The sequence below is a fragment of the Diaporthe batatas genome, assembly GCF_019321695.1.
Source record: "Diaporthe batatas strain CRI 302-4 chromosome Unknown Contig00003, whole genome shotgun sequence".
Lineage (NCBI taxonomy): Eukaryota > Fungi > Ascomycota > Sordariomycetes > Diaporthales > Diaporthaceae > Diaporthe > Diaporthe batatas.
The window spans coordinates 3,689,573-3,705,114 of NW_025408550.1; the positions used below are offsets into that span (position 1 = coordinate 3,689,573).

General features: G+C 47.2%; 5 protein-coding genes across 5 annotated transcripts; 3 read left to right on the forward strand and 2 right to left on the reverse strand.

The window, feature by feature from the left end:
• The first annotated feature begins 944 nt into the window (after positions 1 to 944).
• On the forward strand, positions 945 to 3,346 carry KVR01_003879 (uncharacterized protein). Its single transcript, XM_044783932.1, has 3 exons — positions 945 to 2,076; positions 2,141 to 3,143; positions 3,237 to 3,346. The coding sequence occupies exons 1-2, from the start codon at positions 1,038 to 1,040 to the stop codon at positions 2,743 to 2,745; spliced, it is 1,644 nt and encodes a 547-aa protein (XP_044648894.1). The 5' UTR covers positions 945 to 1,037; the 3' UTR covers positions 2,746 to 3,143; positions 3,237 to 3,346.
• Positions 3,347 to 3,716: 370 nt separating this feature from the next.
• On the reverse strand, positions 3,717 to 7,557 carry KVR01_003314 (uncharacterized protein; the record flags this gene model as incomplete). Its single annotated transcript, XM_044781921.1, has 5 exons — positions 7,087 to 7,557; positions 6,822 to 7,026; positions 6,265 to 6,755; positions 5,972 to 6,214; positions 3,717 to 3,827 (listed from the first exon to the last, which is right to left on the reverse strand). The coding sequence occupies exons 1-5, from the start codon at positions 7,237 to 7,239 to the stop codon at positions 3,717 to 3,719; spliced, it is 1,203 nt and encodes a 400-aa protein (XP_044648329.1). The 5' UTR covers positions 7,240 to 7,557.
• Positions 7,558 to 8,312: 755 nt separating this feature from the next.
• KVR01_003008 (uncharacterized protein) lies at positions 8,313 to 10,597 on the forward strand. The gene is made up of 8 exons (XM_044792814.1): positions 8,313 to 8,802; positions 8,881 to 9,023; positions 9,112 to 9,153; positions 9,237 to 9,303; positions 9,370 to 9,410; positions 9,508 to 9,597; positions 9,673 to 10,015; positions 10,101 to 10,597. The coding sequence occupies exons 1-8, from the start codon at positions 8,575 to 8,577 to the stop codon at positions 10,332 to 10,334; spliced, it is 1,188 nt and encodes a 395-aa protein (XP_044648023.1). The 5' UTR covers positions 8,313 to 8,574; the 3' UTR covers positions 10,335 to 10,597.
• Positions 10,598 to 10,674: 77 nt separating this feature from the next.
• On the reverse strand, positions 10,675 to 11,401 carry KVR01_002145 (uncharacterized protein; the record flags this gene model as incomplete). The annotated part of the gene is made up of 2 exons (XM_044792636.1): positions 10,675 to 10,756; positions 10,815 to 11,401. The coding sequence occupies 2 exons, from the start codon at positions 11,399 to 11,401 to the stop codon at positions 10,675 to 10,677; spliced, it is 669 nt and encodes a 222-aa protein (XP_044647160.1).
• Positions 11,402 to 12,285: 884 nt separating this feature from the next.
• Positions 12,286 to 13,076, forward strand: KVR01_002033 (uncharacterized protein). The gene is made up of 3 exons (XM_044786817.1): positions 12,286 to 12,573; positions 12,656 to 12,900; positions 12,981 to 13,076. The coding sequence occupies exons 1-3, from the start codon at positions 12,366 to 12,368 to the stop codon at positions 12,996 to 12,998; spliced, it is 471 nt and encodes a 156-aa protein (XP_044647048.1). The 5' UTR covers positions 12,286 to 12,365; the 3' UTR covers positions 12,999 to 13,076.
• Positions 13,077 to 15,542: the final 2,466 nt, after the last annotated feature.

Genomic DNA, 15,542 nt, shown 5'->3' on the forward strand with positions numbered 1-15,542 from the left:
GGCGACTGACGATCGGATGCAATCCCGGCAGTGTGATCGCAAGCTGTAAGGACCGTGGCCTTCTTATTATATGGGCAAACACAGGGGCACTGGCTGACTTGTCTCGGAAGACCCACGTGCACGCAATGTGCCGGTGCAACGGCGAGCTGCCTTTATCCAGAAAAGCACCGCAGGTTGGTCTTTCCGGCCAGCACAGCGGCGGAGGTCACTGACGAGGACCCCTGACAGAGGCATACCCGCTGGATACGTGAATGCTTTAGAAAAGAGGCTCGCTGAGACAGAAAGGGCTCTTTTCGAGGCCCTTGCCGAGGCCCGTTTCGGCGCTCGCCGTGGCGCGACGGCGGTGCCTGCTATTGCCATGAGGCCATCCGTCCTTGTCAGGTCCACGCCGACGACGCAGCAAGAGAAGGCAGGATTGATGGCGGTTTGGGGCAACGCCCCGCTGGAAGAGCCCGCCCAAGTAGAGGCATGGTTTGAGGCGAATGCAGCGGAAGGTGGACCCCAGACCAGCGTAGATGTCGGTCAGGCTCAGACACATGACGATTCTCAGCCTGGCATTCCACCCTCCACAGCACAAGATGATGGCCAGCACCGACTCGGAGTACGTGCCCAGCGGACCCGTCGTGTCCCGAGGCAGTCCGAGTCTCGCATCAGCCGACCGAGCACGACTCCGCGGCCGGCTCTGCCAAAAGTGAGTAGGGCAAGCAAGTTCGTCAACGAGAATAAAAACCTGTACTTCTAATTTCGGTGCAATTGTGCTCATCTTTGAGGCATCTGACTTCGCGCCGACGGGGAGCAGTGGAGGGACTTCATGGCGACAGTCGAAGTATAGAGACGGGTTATACCCAGGTACCTAGGCTCAGCGCCCTGGGTGCTAAATGTGCCCCGCCATCTCAGCTCCGAGGGTGCCAGGCATTTGGAAACTCGGCGCCGCTCTCTCACATCGGCCAACCTCACTTGCATGTTTTCCAAGTACGATCCGCAACAACAACAACAACAACAACCCAAGCACATACATTGGGTGGCCACCGGACACGATGAGCGCCTCTGCAAGTCCGGACGATTATGAGGGCGATTGGTCTCAAACAGAACCACGTTCCCCCGCCGAGCGATCCCGTAAACGACAGCGCACCGCCGCCTTTCGCGATCATCAGAACCAGGAGACAGGCTTGATGAGAGATGGCGACAACCCGGGACTTCCTCGCTTTGTAGGTAGCAGCAGTGGCATCCACTTTGTTCGAACAGTCTACGGCATTCTGTCCCGCACTGGCAACCAACTCAGCGTCTCACACCTGGTACCAGGTGAAGACGACCAGCTTGACGACGCCCGCGAATCTGTGGCCGGGTCCCCGGCCACACCAGGAACCGGTGCCCGTACTCCTCTGTGGCGTTCCGATGAGGTCGTACAGGGTGGGAACCACAAGGCCTCGGACATCACCTTCGACACCTTAATAGCCTGGACAAAGAGTTACTTCGAGATATGGCATCCCGTCTTTCCGTTCCTGCATGGCCCCGAGGTAGTGGAGATCCTCGAGCAAGTCGCCAACAACGGCCTGGAGAATATCTCTCCTCAGGACGCAGCTATAGTGAGAGCAGTAGTCTCCATCTCATTGGCAGATACCCGCCAGTTGGGCCCTGGGACAGATCCTGGCCCAGGGCCAGTTCCCCTGGACCTCGTTTTCTCCAGCCTCGATCACTTGGCCTCATCCCTCCACTTTGTCTTGGGGACACCGGCTTCACTTAAGAATATGCAGGCCGCTCTCTGCGTCGAGCTTTTTCTTGTCAGCATGCTGAAATTCAACATGGCCTCCAGAATAGGCGGAGTAGCCGTGAGGATGGCGTACCACCTCGGCTTGCATAGATGCCCGCGTCGCTACCAGAACTTTAATCCACATGAGGTATCGATGAGAAAACGGATATGGTGGTCGTTTTACTGTCTGGAACGGCTGGTGTGTCAGGCTCTTGGCCTCCCACTGGATGTCCAAGATTCCGACGTCGATGTCTGCTTCTCACACGATGTGGAATATCACCAACAAGCTAATAGCGAAGACGAGCAGTACGAAGATGAGTCCAATGGCATGCCGTTCCAGTTATCTCGGTGACATCATACTCTATGGCTGACATTGTAGTCGAGGGTCAGCTCAGTTAAAGCTCCTGACTCTTCTGTCTAAACATGCGCAGATCAGAGGCATGATTCTGGAGCTGCGTCACAAGAGCCTGCACGTTAGACAAGATACCCTTGATCGCTCATTGCTCGTTCAATCGAAACTTACGAGGTGGACAAATGTTGTTCATGAGAGTTATGAGTCCCTCACTGGCGAACAAACAGACGATGAAGATCAACCAGGGCCTGTGGCAGCAGGACAGTCCGGCGTTGACCGCACAGCTCCCTTGTATCACCCTTTACTCCTGATTCTTCAGCATGAGTCTACAATTGCGCTCAACAGACCACTCCTGGCCAAGACGCCTCGGACGTCTGCCTCTCAAGCCGCCCTTGAGGCTTGTATTGGCGCTTCGAGGGGGATCCTGGAAACAGTGAGTGACCAACAGTCGGACTGTGCCGGCCGTGCATTTTCGGCTGCGCTCATGGTCTGGCCCTTATTGACGTGGTCTGTGTGGATGAGCTGTTTTATTCTCAGTTACGCTGCACTAGAAGGTGTAACCAGTATTTCGTCCGCCCTAAGGTCTGTTAAGCGGGAAATTCACGTCTTGAACGCGCCTATTCGGAAAGTCTTAGCCCGCTGACCAGTTGACCAACCCCCATGGTACAGATATGCGAGGCGGACGCTTCGAATACTCGGCGAGCTCTCCAAACGGGGCACCTCGTGGCCTGATTCTTGTGCCCAGGCAGTAAAGCATCTAATTACGGCTCTCGAACAGAGGAAGTCAAAACCAGATGCTGCGCCCGCTCCCGGCGAGAAATCTTCTGCCACTGGCCCAGCTCATCCAACGGACCGCTCTACACGATCTTCTGGCAGAAGGAAGGGCAAAGCTATTGGGGACGCTATCAGAGAGGCCCAACAAGATGACGAGAGCCAGGCCACGCCAGTCGGCCAGACAATTGCGAATGGACAGCGTATCAGCACAGCATACCAACCTAACAAGCTTGGCCACGGTCTGAGGCCTTCGGAATCCGCTAGAGGGCAAGTGCTTGATCTGTTTGAGCCAAACATGTCTTCTGCATGCAACTCTCCCAGCAGACCACCACGAGCATGATGGCTAACTTTGCTGACCAGTACTCCATTGGTTGCCCAGCAGCCCGAAGTCGTGAGTTTCTATGGCATGGCACCGGGGTCCACCGGCTGGAACCCAGGAATGACTGCTACAGACCCGTATTTTATGCCGGAAGACATCACGGATTTCATTGAGAAGGAATGGTGGGACCCTCTTGGCGCCCTGGATTTCTCAAACTTTGCACAAGCTAGTAGTGCAGACTCCACGACCGGATTCACATTCTACTAGTACTGATAATCTGAGTCCGGCCCCATGCTTCCTAGCCTTGTCTGCGCGGCACGAGGCTGAAGCCACAGGCCCAGTCTTCTAACAGCGGTGTTGGCATCGTGTCTTTTTAAACGCTGGATCTTTCAGCGTTTACCACTCTCCGGGCTGTAAAGGGACCGTACGCCTTCGGGATGTGTACGGATTAAGAACGAAACCACACACCACCTATAATATCAAATCCCCGCTGATTTAACTTTCCACGACGCGGACTCGCCTTACTTCTTCCCATACAGGCTTCTGATCTCGTCACATACGGCAGCGGTGACATCAGCCGTCTTTGCGTTGCCGCCAAGGTCGGCTGTGACGATCCCCTTCTCACAGTCCAGCTTCGGGAGTTAAAATTTTCCTATTTTAGTAAAAGCTTTTCCTTTAAATAGTATATTATATTAATTATATATTTTATTTATATATATTTAAATAGTTTTATTTTTAATTTTTATATTTTTAAAACTTTATTTTTATTATTATTATTTAAAGTTATTATAAATATAAAAATATAAATATAAATATAAATATAAATATAAATATAAATATAAATATAAATATAAATATAAATAAATATAAATATAAATATAAATATAAATATAAATATAAAATATAATATAAATATAAATATAAATATAAATATAAATATAAATATAAATATAAATATAAATATAAATATAAATATAAATATAAATATAAATATAAATATAAATATATTAAAATATAAAATTTAAAATATAAAATATAAAATATAATATTTAATAAATTAATAAAATATTTATTTAAACTTTTATATATTTATTTAATTATTTATTAAAGTTATATTAAATTTTATATTTTATATATTTTATATTTTATATTTTAAAATATAAAATATAAAATATAAAATATAAAATATAAAATATAAAATATAATTATTATTATTATTATTATTATTATTATTATTATTATTATTATTATTATTATTATTATTATTATTATTATTATTATTATTATTATTATTATTATTATTATTATTATTATTATTATTATTATTATTATTATTATTATTATTATTATTATTATTATTATTATTATTATTATTATTATTATAATAATAATAATAAAAATAAAAGAATAATTAAATAAATAATTAGGTAAATAACTAGAAGGGTAGGTGGGAGGGTGGGTAAGTCGGCTGGCCAGCTATTGGCTAGCTGTTGGCCAGCTGCAGGGCGCGGCCGCACGGGTTAATCCGCTAGAGACCTTTAACAAAGCCTATAACCACCATAGGGTAGGGTACCTCTAAGGTATATAAGAACGGGATAATGGGTACCTAAGAATCTGGACCACTAACTGAAACTGAAGCGCGAAGAATAAAGTTAAACCTTTACGTTTATTAATTTACTAGCAAAGGCTACTAAACTTACTACAGAGAAAAATTGCCGCCAACATTAAAGATAAGCCGCGAAGAATAAAGTTAATATTTGCGGCAAATCTTTTCAAGTACCTGCTTATGTACCTTCTAGGTTACTTCACCTGGCCCCTTCGCCTTCTAACCTGCCTAGCCCTTCCAACCTGCCTAGCCCTTTCAACCTACCTAGCCCTTCTAACCCACCTAGCCCTTCCAACCCGCCTAGCCCCTCTTATCTACCCTCTTATCTACCCTTTTATCTACCTTTTTATTTACTCTTTTAACTACTTTTTAACTACTTTTTTAACTACCCTTTTATTTATTTATTTATTTATTTATTTATTTATTTATTTATTTATTTATTTATTTATTTATTTATTTATTTATTTATTTATTTATTTATTTATTTATTTATTTATTTATTTATTTATTTATTTATTTATTTATTTATTTATTTATTTATTTATTTATTTATTATTTATTTATTTATTTATTTATTTATTTATTTATTTATTTATTTATTTATTTATTTATTTATTTATTTATTTATTAAAATATATTTTAAAATATATTAAATTAAATAAAACTTTTAATGTAAATAATTAATAAAAACTTAAATAAATATTAAATAAATATTAAATAAATATTAAATAAATATTAAATAAATATTAAAGTTTTATATTAATTTTATTAAAATTATTAAAGATATTAATTAATTAAAATTAAATTTATAAATTATATTTTTAAATATTTTATTTATAATTTTATATATATATAATTATAATTATAATATTATATTTAAATAATTATAATATAATATAATTTTTATTTTATATATATTTAAATATATATATATTAATTAAAAATATATATTAATTATAATAATATATAATAATATAAAATATATTTATTTATTAAACTTTTATTATAAATAGTTTAAAATTATATAATTAATATAATAAAATAATTATTATTATATAACTTAATTTCTTTTTAATAATATTTATTTATATAAAAAGTTAAATAAACTATTAAAATAGGTAAAAGCTTCTATAAAAATAGGAAATCTTTTACTCCCGAAGCTGAAGAGACGTGCTCCACGGCATCCAACAGCTTGGTGCTTGCATCCTTTTCCCCGATCCATGCCAGCATTTCCGCACTAGTCCAGAATGTGGCAACAGGGTTAGATATTCCCTTTCCGGTGATGTCGAACGCGGAACCGTGGATGGGCTCGAACATGCTGGGATTTTGGCGGGTTGGATCCAGGTTTGATGTTGGCGCGATCCCTATGGACCCAGCAAGCGCGGCTGCCAGATCAGAAAGGATATCCGCGTGCTGAGACAAGGTCAGATCTAGGTTCAGCCCCCGCGAGGAGATGTGCTTACCAAATTCGTAGCCACGATGGTGTCGAGTGACTCGGGCTTCAGAACCATCCTGCAAGTCATAGCATCTACCAGCATCTTATCAACAGTAACATCAGGAAAGTCCTCGGCCACTGATGCGGCGACCTCGTCCCAGAGGACCATCCCGTTACGTTGGGCATTGCTCTTGGTCACGACTGTGAGGAGCTTCCGCGGCCTGCTCCGCGCCGTCTCGAATGCGAACCTCATGATCCTCTCCACTCCGTGGCGCGTGAACACTGCCACCTCGGTGGCGGTCTCCCAGGCCTGCCCGCGGTGGCTACGTCCGCCCTGCCCAGCATACTCGCCCTCAGAGTTCTCGCGGACGATGACCCAGTCGAGATCACCGGAATTGCAATTCCTCAGAGGCGACTGAGTTCCTCGGAAGACCTTGGTCGGTCTTACGTTGGCATATTGCTGGAAAGGTTGACATATAGCAAGCCGGAGGCCCCAGAGCGAAATGTGGTCGGGAACGTCTCCGGATTTGTTAGCAAAATTGAAACAAACCCTAAATTCAGCGACAGACAAGGTGAATTAATTACCTGGGGCGCCGACGGCGCCAAACAGAATGGCGTCGTGCTTTTTCAACTCATCGAGTCCGCCGTCGGGGATGTACTTTCCTGTTTTCTTGTACGTGGCAGAACTCCAGTCGAAGTGAGTGAAGTCAATGTCAAACGACCCCAGCGTTTCTGACAGTGTCTTCAGGACTGTGATGGCGGCATCAACAACCTCGGGCCCGATGCCGTCCTGGAGCCTCGTCAACAAGTCGTCCCGCGCGAGGGAGGCGGCCCAACTGGAGGTACTCACCGCTGGGATGGAGGCGATGCTGTAGCTCTTGGGTGCTGGGGCAGCTGAAGGGGACATGTTCACGGTCAACACAAGGTTACGGAGTAGCTTGTCTTCGTATGTGGGGGTTTTCAAAGAGATGTCCTCGTCAGTCGCTTCTTGCCATACACACATTATATACGACCGGTTGTCAGGCCGGGGCGGGGTGGTGGGGGCGGCGGGCGGCGGGCGGCGGGCCTGTTCCGGCAGCGGCCGGGCAAAGGAAACACCGTGAGGGCCCCGTCAACCGGTCCCTGTCTACGGCATTGCATACTTCCGCCTCCAACGTCCGACAAGCCAGCAACGACGTGCGGTTCAATGCGTTGTGCAACGATCCGAGTCCGCCGAATCCTCACGGCCGAGGCAGCAGGAAACATGTCGATTGCATTCGGAGATCACTGTTCTCCTCGGAGCATTGAGCTTTCTCACCGGCAGGAGTTAGTACTGTGCCTGCATCTCAACAACCGCCAGCTCCTGCATTCATTCACATGCGGCCCCAACCTGGGCCCGCAACGCCGCGCCCCCCCCCCCCCCAAACGCGCCAGGCTCGGCTCGTCTTATATGCATACGTGCTCGGATCTCGCTGCAGCCCGCGCTCCTGCTTGACGTCTTCGTGTTGTAAATGGGTTTCTACGCGTACAAGCAAGTCCCCCCACTTATTGGCAGCTCAAAGCTGGTGCTCACATATGACAGCCACGACAACATGGAGGATTGCGGGTCGACAGCGGGCAGGAAGCGGGCAACATGACCAGCCCGGCTGCCCGGCTGTCGTCATCCCACGCGTGCATACGGATACACAGTAACGTACCCTCAAGTGCTACCTCCCATGTTGGTACTTGAGTGGGTAGGGGTACTGTCAAGTACCGCCCTAATCCTTCCCCTGAACGTTGCCTTGGTTTTAGCTGGTTAGCATTGGGGCAGTAGGGGTGACGGCTTCTCGTGTTTAGCCAGTCAGCCAGTCGAGCGCCGTCACTGCCCTACCACGGCATGTGGCGCAGCCGTGAGCACCGGCTGTTGCGCTACCAGCGCCAAGTCCTGGGGGAGGGGAGGGTTCCAGGAGACAGTCGTATCCGTAGAGCTAGTCGAGACCGCCCTGGGCAGCTAATAAGGGAGTTAGTTGCAAATCACCATGCCGCTGCGTAACGTCCCGGAAGCCAATGGCCTCACCCTGGTCTAAAGCCACGAGATATTGGCCTGGCTCTGGCGGCCCCCGTCATTAGCACCCACAGTGGGGTCATCCGCCATGGAAATCCTGTGCTCGGGGCGATGCCCCGACCGCTACTCGTGGCGGGGGATGGCTAGGTAGTAGTAGTGCACGGAAGAGTAGACTAAGTAGACTAAGTAGACTATTTCATCTGCCCGTTGGCCTAGGCATTCCTGCTCCTGCCCAGATCCCACTGCCGACGCTGTCGACACTGTCCGTTCTTGAGGCTTCCACGGTTCCTCACAGCGTTTTGCAATTCATCAACGATGGCGAGCAGCGAACCCCCCGGGGATGCAGCGGGTGCGACGCCTCCAGCACCCCGACCTCCGGCCACCGAACCGTCGCCCGGTTCCTCTCCGCCCGTGCAACCCCCGGCGGCAGCGGCAACAGCAGCGGAAGCGGCACATGCAGCCAGCGGATCAGCAGGCGAGGAGGCGGCGGTCGAGGAGACGGGCTTACTGCCTCCCACGCATTGGACGGAACTGGCGGGACAGGTGGGTGCCACCTTGGGCAGGCTGAGAGGCATACAAGCAGAGAAGCATAGAAGCATGTGACGCTGAGATCCGGAACAGCAGGACCTGGACGAAGACAACGACTCCGCCTTCGGGGACACGGCCAGCTCGACAGACTCCATCACCTCGAGCATCCTCGAGTACAGGACCATCCACGGCCGGACATATCACAGCGACAATGTGGGCCTCAATGCGCAGTACTGGTGCGAGACACCCCATCCCGAAGTCCCCGCTGCTCCGACCCCCCTCTGTGTCTTGGCAACTGACTTGAACCTTGCTTTTCGACGCCAGGGGCTCCAACGATGAGATGCAGAACGAGGCCATGGATATCAAGTGGGCAATATCAATCCTGGTAACACCATCCACCAAGGGCGAAGGGCAACCTTTGGCTGATTACCGCGTCAATTAACAAACAGCCACCACTTCCTGAGCCTCTGCTCTGACAACAAGCTCTATTTTGCCCCGCTCCGAGACAATGTCCAGGTACGGCCCGGCCCTGCGGCACAGCACGGCGGATCCACGGATGCCACGCTGACCCTCGCTTACTAGAAAGTCCTCGATGTTGGTACCGGAACAGGGCTGTGGGCAATGTATGGCCCCCGATCCCGCATGCCTGGTGCATGACCGTTGCATTACCGGTGCATGACTGTTGCATGAGTGGTGCATGGCTTACAGATGCCTTCACAGAGACTTCGCCGACGACCACCCCGAGGCAACTGTCATCGGCACCGATATCTCCCCGATCCAGCCCAAATGGGTGCCCCCTAATCTGAAGTTGTAAGTCCTCCTGGCCGTCACTCAGCGTTGGCTGCGACCATGTACCCTGACCAAGAAATCCCCCCCCCCCTGCAGCGAGATCGAGGATTGCACCTCAGAATGGACCTTCCACGCCAATGAGTTTGACTACATCCATCTACGTTACCTCGTCGGCAGCATTGTCGACTGGTCTGCGCTATTCAAGGAGGCGTACAACGCTGCGAAACCAGGCGGCTGGGTGGAGAGCTTCGAGGGCTCGCCCCACATGGTCAGCGACGACGGCTCGGTCGCCGACAAGTCGGCCATCTCCCAGTGGGGCAAGTTCTTCGAAGAGGGCGGAAAGACCCTTGGCCGGACGTTCCTGGTAGTTGAACAGGGAATCCAGAGGAAAGCCATGGAAGAGGCCGGCTTCGTTGACATCCAGGAATGGGAATTCAAGGTGAGCCCGTCGTCATCGGGTGGGAGGCAATCGGATCTTGACCCAGGATCTTGTAATGAACCATGACTGACCAGCAACACCGCAGGCTCCTGTTGGCGGCTGGCCCCGCGACAAGAAGCTGAAGGAGATAGGGCACTGGGCGCAGACCGCTCTCGAATCCGACATCGAGGGCTACGTTCTCTTCATTGCCAATGTCATTGTCGGCTGGAGCAGGGAAGAGGTTCTGGTGTACATTGCTCAATTGAGGAGAGAGATCCGCTCGAGCAAGAACCACTCCTACTTCAAGTTGAAGGCGGTGTGGGGCCGCAAGCCAGAGTAAAAGCCTTGATTTCTTAGTCCATAACTGGGGCGGCACTTTGTACTTGCACATATCGTATACCCGAACGCAGCTCTGGGCAGAGCGGGCTCAGAGCGTGAGTTGTGAACTTATGGGATGAGATCATGACCATGACATTTCAAGATAATTAAGCGAACCTTATTTTATTGTCCGCTTTGTCTGCCCAGTTACTTGTATATACCCACTTTGTATGATCCTTCTAGATGAAGGGGGGCCAAGGGCTACCAATTTCTCGCTAAACATGCACCAGACTCGGGAAAGCCTTGGGTTACTTGCAGTGAGTCTTCGAGGGATTGTCCCGAGCTCAGTGTCATGTAGAGTCTCAAACAGTGTCTGAATCCGTCGCCAATATCGATTTCAACCCAAGGTCAAAATCTCCCGCCTGTGACTCTTGGCCGAAGAAACTGGAACAAATTCATTAATCATTGCGTCGAGGAAAAAACCTTTAACATTGTTACTCACCTCCGAATCATGATATTAAAGCGCTTGATGTCTCCGAGATTGAGAGGCGCCGTATCATTCTGCACCCTGCCACGATACGTGGGGACCAGGTCCTCGAACCTAACTACGGCCTGGCCATAACGGTCATCCGCCGCAGCAGCCGCGTCCCGAGGGGGCAACTGGAAGTCATGCTCCCAGCTGACCGTCGCCTGCTCGACCCCGTTGACAGGCGGGAGCACCGTATCCTTCACATTGAGCGTGTACGTCTTGCCGTCCGTGTACGGCACCTCGATGATGAACCTGTCGAAGGCGGAGAGGTCCGCCCCGGCCCACCCGTCGACGGTCCGCTGCGATGCGAACCCACTGCCGTTGAGCGCCTCGTAGTCGAGGTTGCCGGAGAACCTAGCGATGGCCTCGTCGCCCAGCAGGTTCCCGGGCGAGCCGGGCTGGATCACTTCGAGGCGGGACCGGCTCAGGCCGCCGCGGATGCCGTCGTCTGATGCGATCCACTCGCTGGCGTTCCAAGGGTGGAATAGTGCCAGACTGGCCCCGTGGACTCCGGCGGCGTGCAGGACAAGCACCGCGAGCGAATGCTGGGAATAGTACATGTCGATTGTTTGCTTGGATCGGTAGAGACACTACAGACTGCGGACCAGGTTCGCTCTGACCTAATAAATAATATTGGTTCTGAGCAGTCCCTCCTTTTCTCAAAATTAAGCTAGCTTCTAATTTTGACTCCGCTGCCGAGACTGGTTCTCATGATTCAAGACGCTGCGCCTGCGCACTCGGGGTGATGGCTATCCCGCGGGGGTGGATCCTGGTACGTTGTGCCTCCGACGGTACAGACAACCCGAGATGGTCTTCTCAGTCAGAGCATTTGAGATATCACGGCTCACCTGTTCAAATTCTGGCTTGAAATACGATCTGTATCCAAACCTAGAAGATTGACTTCATGATCATTGAGGCGCTGGGCAGTCATTGCCAAGCCAAGTTATGTCTACATTGCTTTTCAACTAACAATCGGCATACACCGTAATTCAATGTCTCGGTTGAACCATGCTTGCTAATATGCTGTGTGTATTACCTCTTGGCATATGCTTACATGTTCGAGACCGCTGACCATACTGCTGGCTTGCCTCGACAAAGTGCATGGGCCCGCAGCTACCTGGCCAGGTGCACGAACGACCATGTAACACGTCACTGATTTCTGCTGACTATGAAGTAGGTGCCGCCGTCTCGGTGCACAATGGCTTGTATTGATTTATGGTGCTGAGATGTTAGTCTTGATGAGGCATCGTGGCGGGCGCTAGGACGGCTCCAATCTGCTCAGCCGTTCGGATGACCTCAGCTCGACCTCAACTTTCAAAAGCAAAAAGTAGTAACCTGCAGTATCAGCTGGGGCTGAGGTGTTTGTGGCATAGAGAGGCAGGCTATAAGACTCTAGGGTACCTAGGTATTTCTGCAGCACAGAATCTTGCCATCTTTTCGAACACCGATAACCTGATTTCTGCCCGTCGCTCACCGTCTCGATTTTCAAATCATAAACCTTCATCTTTAATCGATCGTCTAGTCATGAAGATGATTCGCTCGTGCCTATCATTGCTGGCTCTAGCTGCTGCGGCCACGGCGGCCCCTCGTCAGCCCTCTCCGCCAGCCCTGAGCTACTTATTCTCGCTCAACATCACAAGTGGCCAGGCTATCCCTATCGGGCCAACTCCGTTGGGAGATAGGGTATTCGAACCTATTGTCGGTGGATCCTTCTCTGGGCCCAAGCTTTCAGGTAAGTCCAGTGAGCGAGACAGAGAAGCAGCTTTCTCGCCCCCTGCCGAAACAGATTGCTAATCCAAGATTGATGTATGTAGGCACTGTAGCTTCTGGCGGTGGTGATGCACTTCTGACTGACGGCAACGGGTCCGTCAATCCGGATGTCGTGTACGTGCTTCAGACACACGACGGAGGTAACATACTGGTCCGAGAAAAGGGCCACGCGCCGAACCTGTTCCTACTGTTCGAGACCGGCAGCGACAAGTACGACTGGCTTAACTCGGTCGTTGCGTATGGGCAAGGTTCGCAGATCCCTGGTGGGGTATCACTCAGTGTTTGGCAGGTCAGTGCCCCTTGAATTTTCCATAACATTCCTATATAGGAGTGTTTGTGCCGAAGAGAGTGAGTGCTGACATATTGAAGGTGGGCACATACCATTGAAAAGGTTCTGGCCGCTGGCTTGTGGTTCATGGCTGAGGGCCGGATAGTGCTTTGTCATTCACCTATGTAGCAATCTACTTAATCATGAGCGGTGGAAAAGTACTAGTTTATATTAATAAGAGGTCAGACAAACCCATAGAGCGCTATGCTATAGACGTCCTAGCTAAAAGACCACAATTTAAAGTAACTTATAACTTAGAGTCTAGTATTTATTAACCTATATTATTATAAGAAAGAAACTTTAAGAATTATTTTATAAAAAATAAAGTTTTATATTATATATAAATATATATAAAGTATTATTATTAATTAATTAATTAAATAACTTATAATATTATATTATTAAATTTTATATTATATTAACTTTTAATAATCTTTATATTTTAAAATAATAAATATTTATAAAGTAAAAGATAAATAATATAAAGTATTTTTTATAAAAATAAAGCTTTATATATATTATAATTTATTTAATATATTAATTTAATTATAATTATTATATTTTATAATAATTTATATTTTTAAATATATATTTAATAAATTACTTTATATAAATACTTTATATATAAAAATAAAAATAAATATAAATATATATTCTTTACTTTTATTATATAAATTATTACTTTTAATTTTATATTATAACTTTTAAAAGTATTTAATTTTAAATAAATAAAAGTATTATATAATATAATAAAGAAAATATATTATTAAAAGTATTATTATTAAAATTTTACTTTTATATTTTTATAATTATAAAATATATATTATTATATTAAATTAAAATAAATAAATATAATAATAATTTTTAATAACTTTATTTTTAATATAAACTATTTATTAAATAATAATAAATAATAAAAAGTTTTAAAAAATATATTTATAAATATTATTTAAAGAAATTAAAAAAGTAAAATATAAGTTAAATAATTTAAAGCTATAATATATTATAGTAGATAGACCGCTAGCTTATTAAAGTAAGTCGACAATTATAAAATATAGGTATTTTATTAGGTAAGCATTATATTCCCTCTGCACTGCTATTGTCATTATATCTTTTAAAACGCTGGGTATTGAGCGTTTACTATTGTATGAAGGCGCTACATATGTTTTATATGTATGGGGATAGAAACGAACTAACCCACTTTGTTGGGTAAGTTAGGGACATCTGAGTGATACTGACTTCCACACGAGAAGCTGTCCGGGTTTGAAAGAGCGTCTTCCACACAAGCCACTTTTGGGCGATATCACATATTATGGATAATTAATGGATCCCTTTGAGCTAAAATGAGTGTGGTTTGCCAGCGTGCTTAAATTTCCCCGCAGGAGAGAATTCCTGCAACACAGACGATGTTTCAAGCGCTAAATAAACGCGCTGGAACAGAAACACGGACACTCAGGAGTTGCCCAGGGCTACAGGACGGTGGTAATGGGGCGGGGCAACACAGGCCAAAAATAGAAGCTAACAGAAATAATGCACTGCCTTGACTCGTCGTGAAGGGCACTGATAAATAGGTTGACCTCGAGTAAACTCTGCTGGGGATTACTTTTACCTGCGGTGGCCGGCGCTGACAGTGTTGGGAATAAACTCGATGCTCTTGACTGAAACCCACCCTACTGGGCAGCAAACAGAAACGCCATTCCGGAACTAAAGGTCGATCATGGCACTGAGCCTGTCCAATGATTTGGTTCCCAGGTTGTATTTGCAATTAATAGTACTTTCGTTGGCGCTGTCCTGTCACGGCGCAATGCATTATCACTATCGCATGATATGGTGATCGATGTTAGGTGTGGCAGCCATTAGACTAAACGCTTCTGGGCCGGTGGTGGCTCGTTCTAGCCTTTCTGCCCCGCGAAACTGTCCCCCCCATATTGAGTCAACCTTAATGTCGTGCTCGGGTCGGCCGTCTCCCGGGGACTCTTTGAGCGGTGGCGTGGGGTGAGAAAAACTTGGTACCGCAGATGGTCCAAGGAACTCCCGGAACCCGGAGGGATGCTTGCCTGTGGCCTGCGACAGTTTTCGGGTTTTAGGGGGGGAGCAGGCGCCGAGATGGGATGGCGCTGTGGATTGGGTTGGCTCCAGCTGGGGGAAAGCGTAGCACAGCACAGCACAGACAGCAGTCCGATGTCCTCGTTGGGGTGTCTCCGGCGCCCCTTATCATACCATGTGTGGTCATGCCCTCTGGCGGTATCGGTTCTGGTTTCTGCTTGGTCTTGGCGACGGTTGGACTGGGCGCTGTTTCGACGAAGTCATTCGACGGCTCCAGTCTCCTCTTGGCTCGCTCACGCTCGCTCACGCTCTCCCCAAAATGCCAAGGCCAGAGCTGCAATAAGGCTCGATTGAGCGTATTGTGGATGGAGTCCCCGAAGTCATGGTTCGGCACGTCGATACCGAATGCAAGGAGATAATCATGGATGGCTAGAACTTTGAACTCGTGCATATGTTGTATGCTTTCGTATCAAAACGAACGCCGTCTTTCTGGCGTGCACGGGTGCGGCGCTCGCATATCGTTCGTGTGCCGCAGATCTCCAGGACAAGGAAGCTTA

Bases quoted from the DNA above. Each gene is read 5' to 3' on its own strand.
- KVR01_003879 (XM_044783932.1), top strand. From the start codon at position 1,038: ATGAGCGCCTCTGCAAGTCCGGACGATTATGAGGGCGATTGGTCTCAA. The intron at 2,077-2,140 runs GCATGCCGTTCC...GTCGAGGGTCAG, and splicing joins GTACGAAGATGAGTCCAATG to CTCAGTTAAAGCTCCTGACT.
- KVR01_003008 (XM_044792814.1), top strand. From the start codon at position 8,575: ATGGCGAGCAGCGAACCCCCCGGGGATGCAGCGGGTGCGACGCCTCCA. The intron at 8,803-8,880 runs GTGGGTGCCACC...GATCCGGAACAG, and splicing joins GGACGGAACTGGCGGGACAG to CAGGACCTGGACGAAGACAA. The intron at 9,304-9,369 runs GTACGGCCCGGC...CTCGCTTACTAG, and splicing joins CGCTCCGAGACAATGTCCAG to AAAGTCCTCGATGTTGGTAC.
- KVR01_002033 (XM_044786817.1), top strand. From the start codon at position 12,366: ATGAAGATGATTCGCTCGTGCCTATCATTGCTGGCTCTAGCTGCTGCG. The intron at 12,574-12,655 runs GTAAGTCCAGTG...TGATGTATGTAG, and splicing joins CTCTGGGCCCAAGCTTTCAG to GCACTGTAGCTTCTGGCGGT.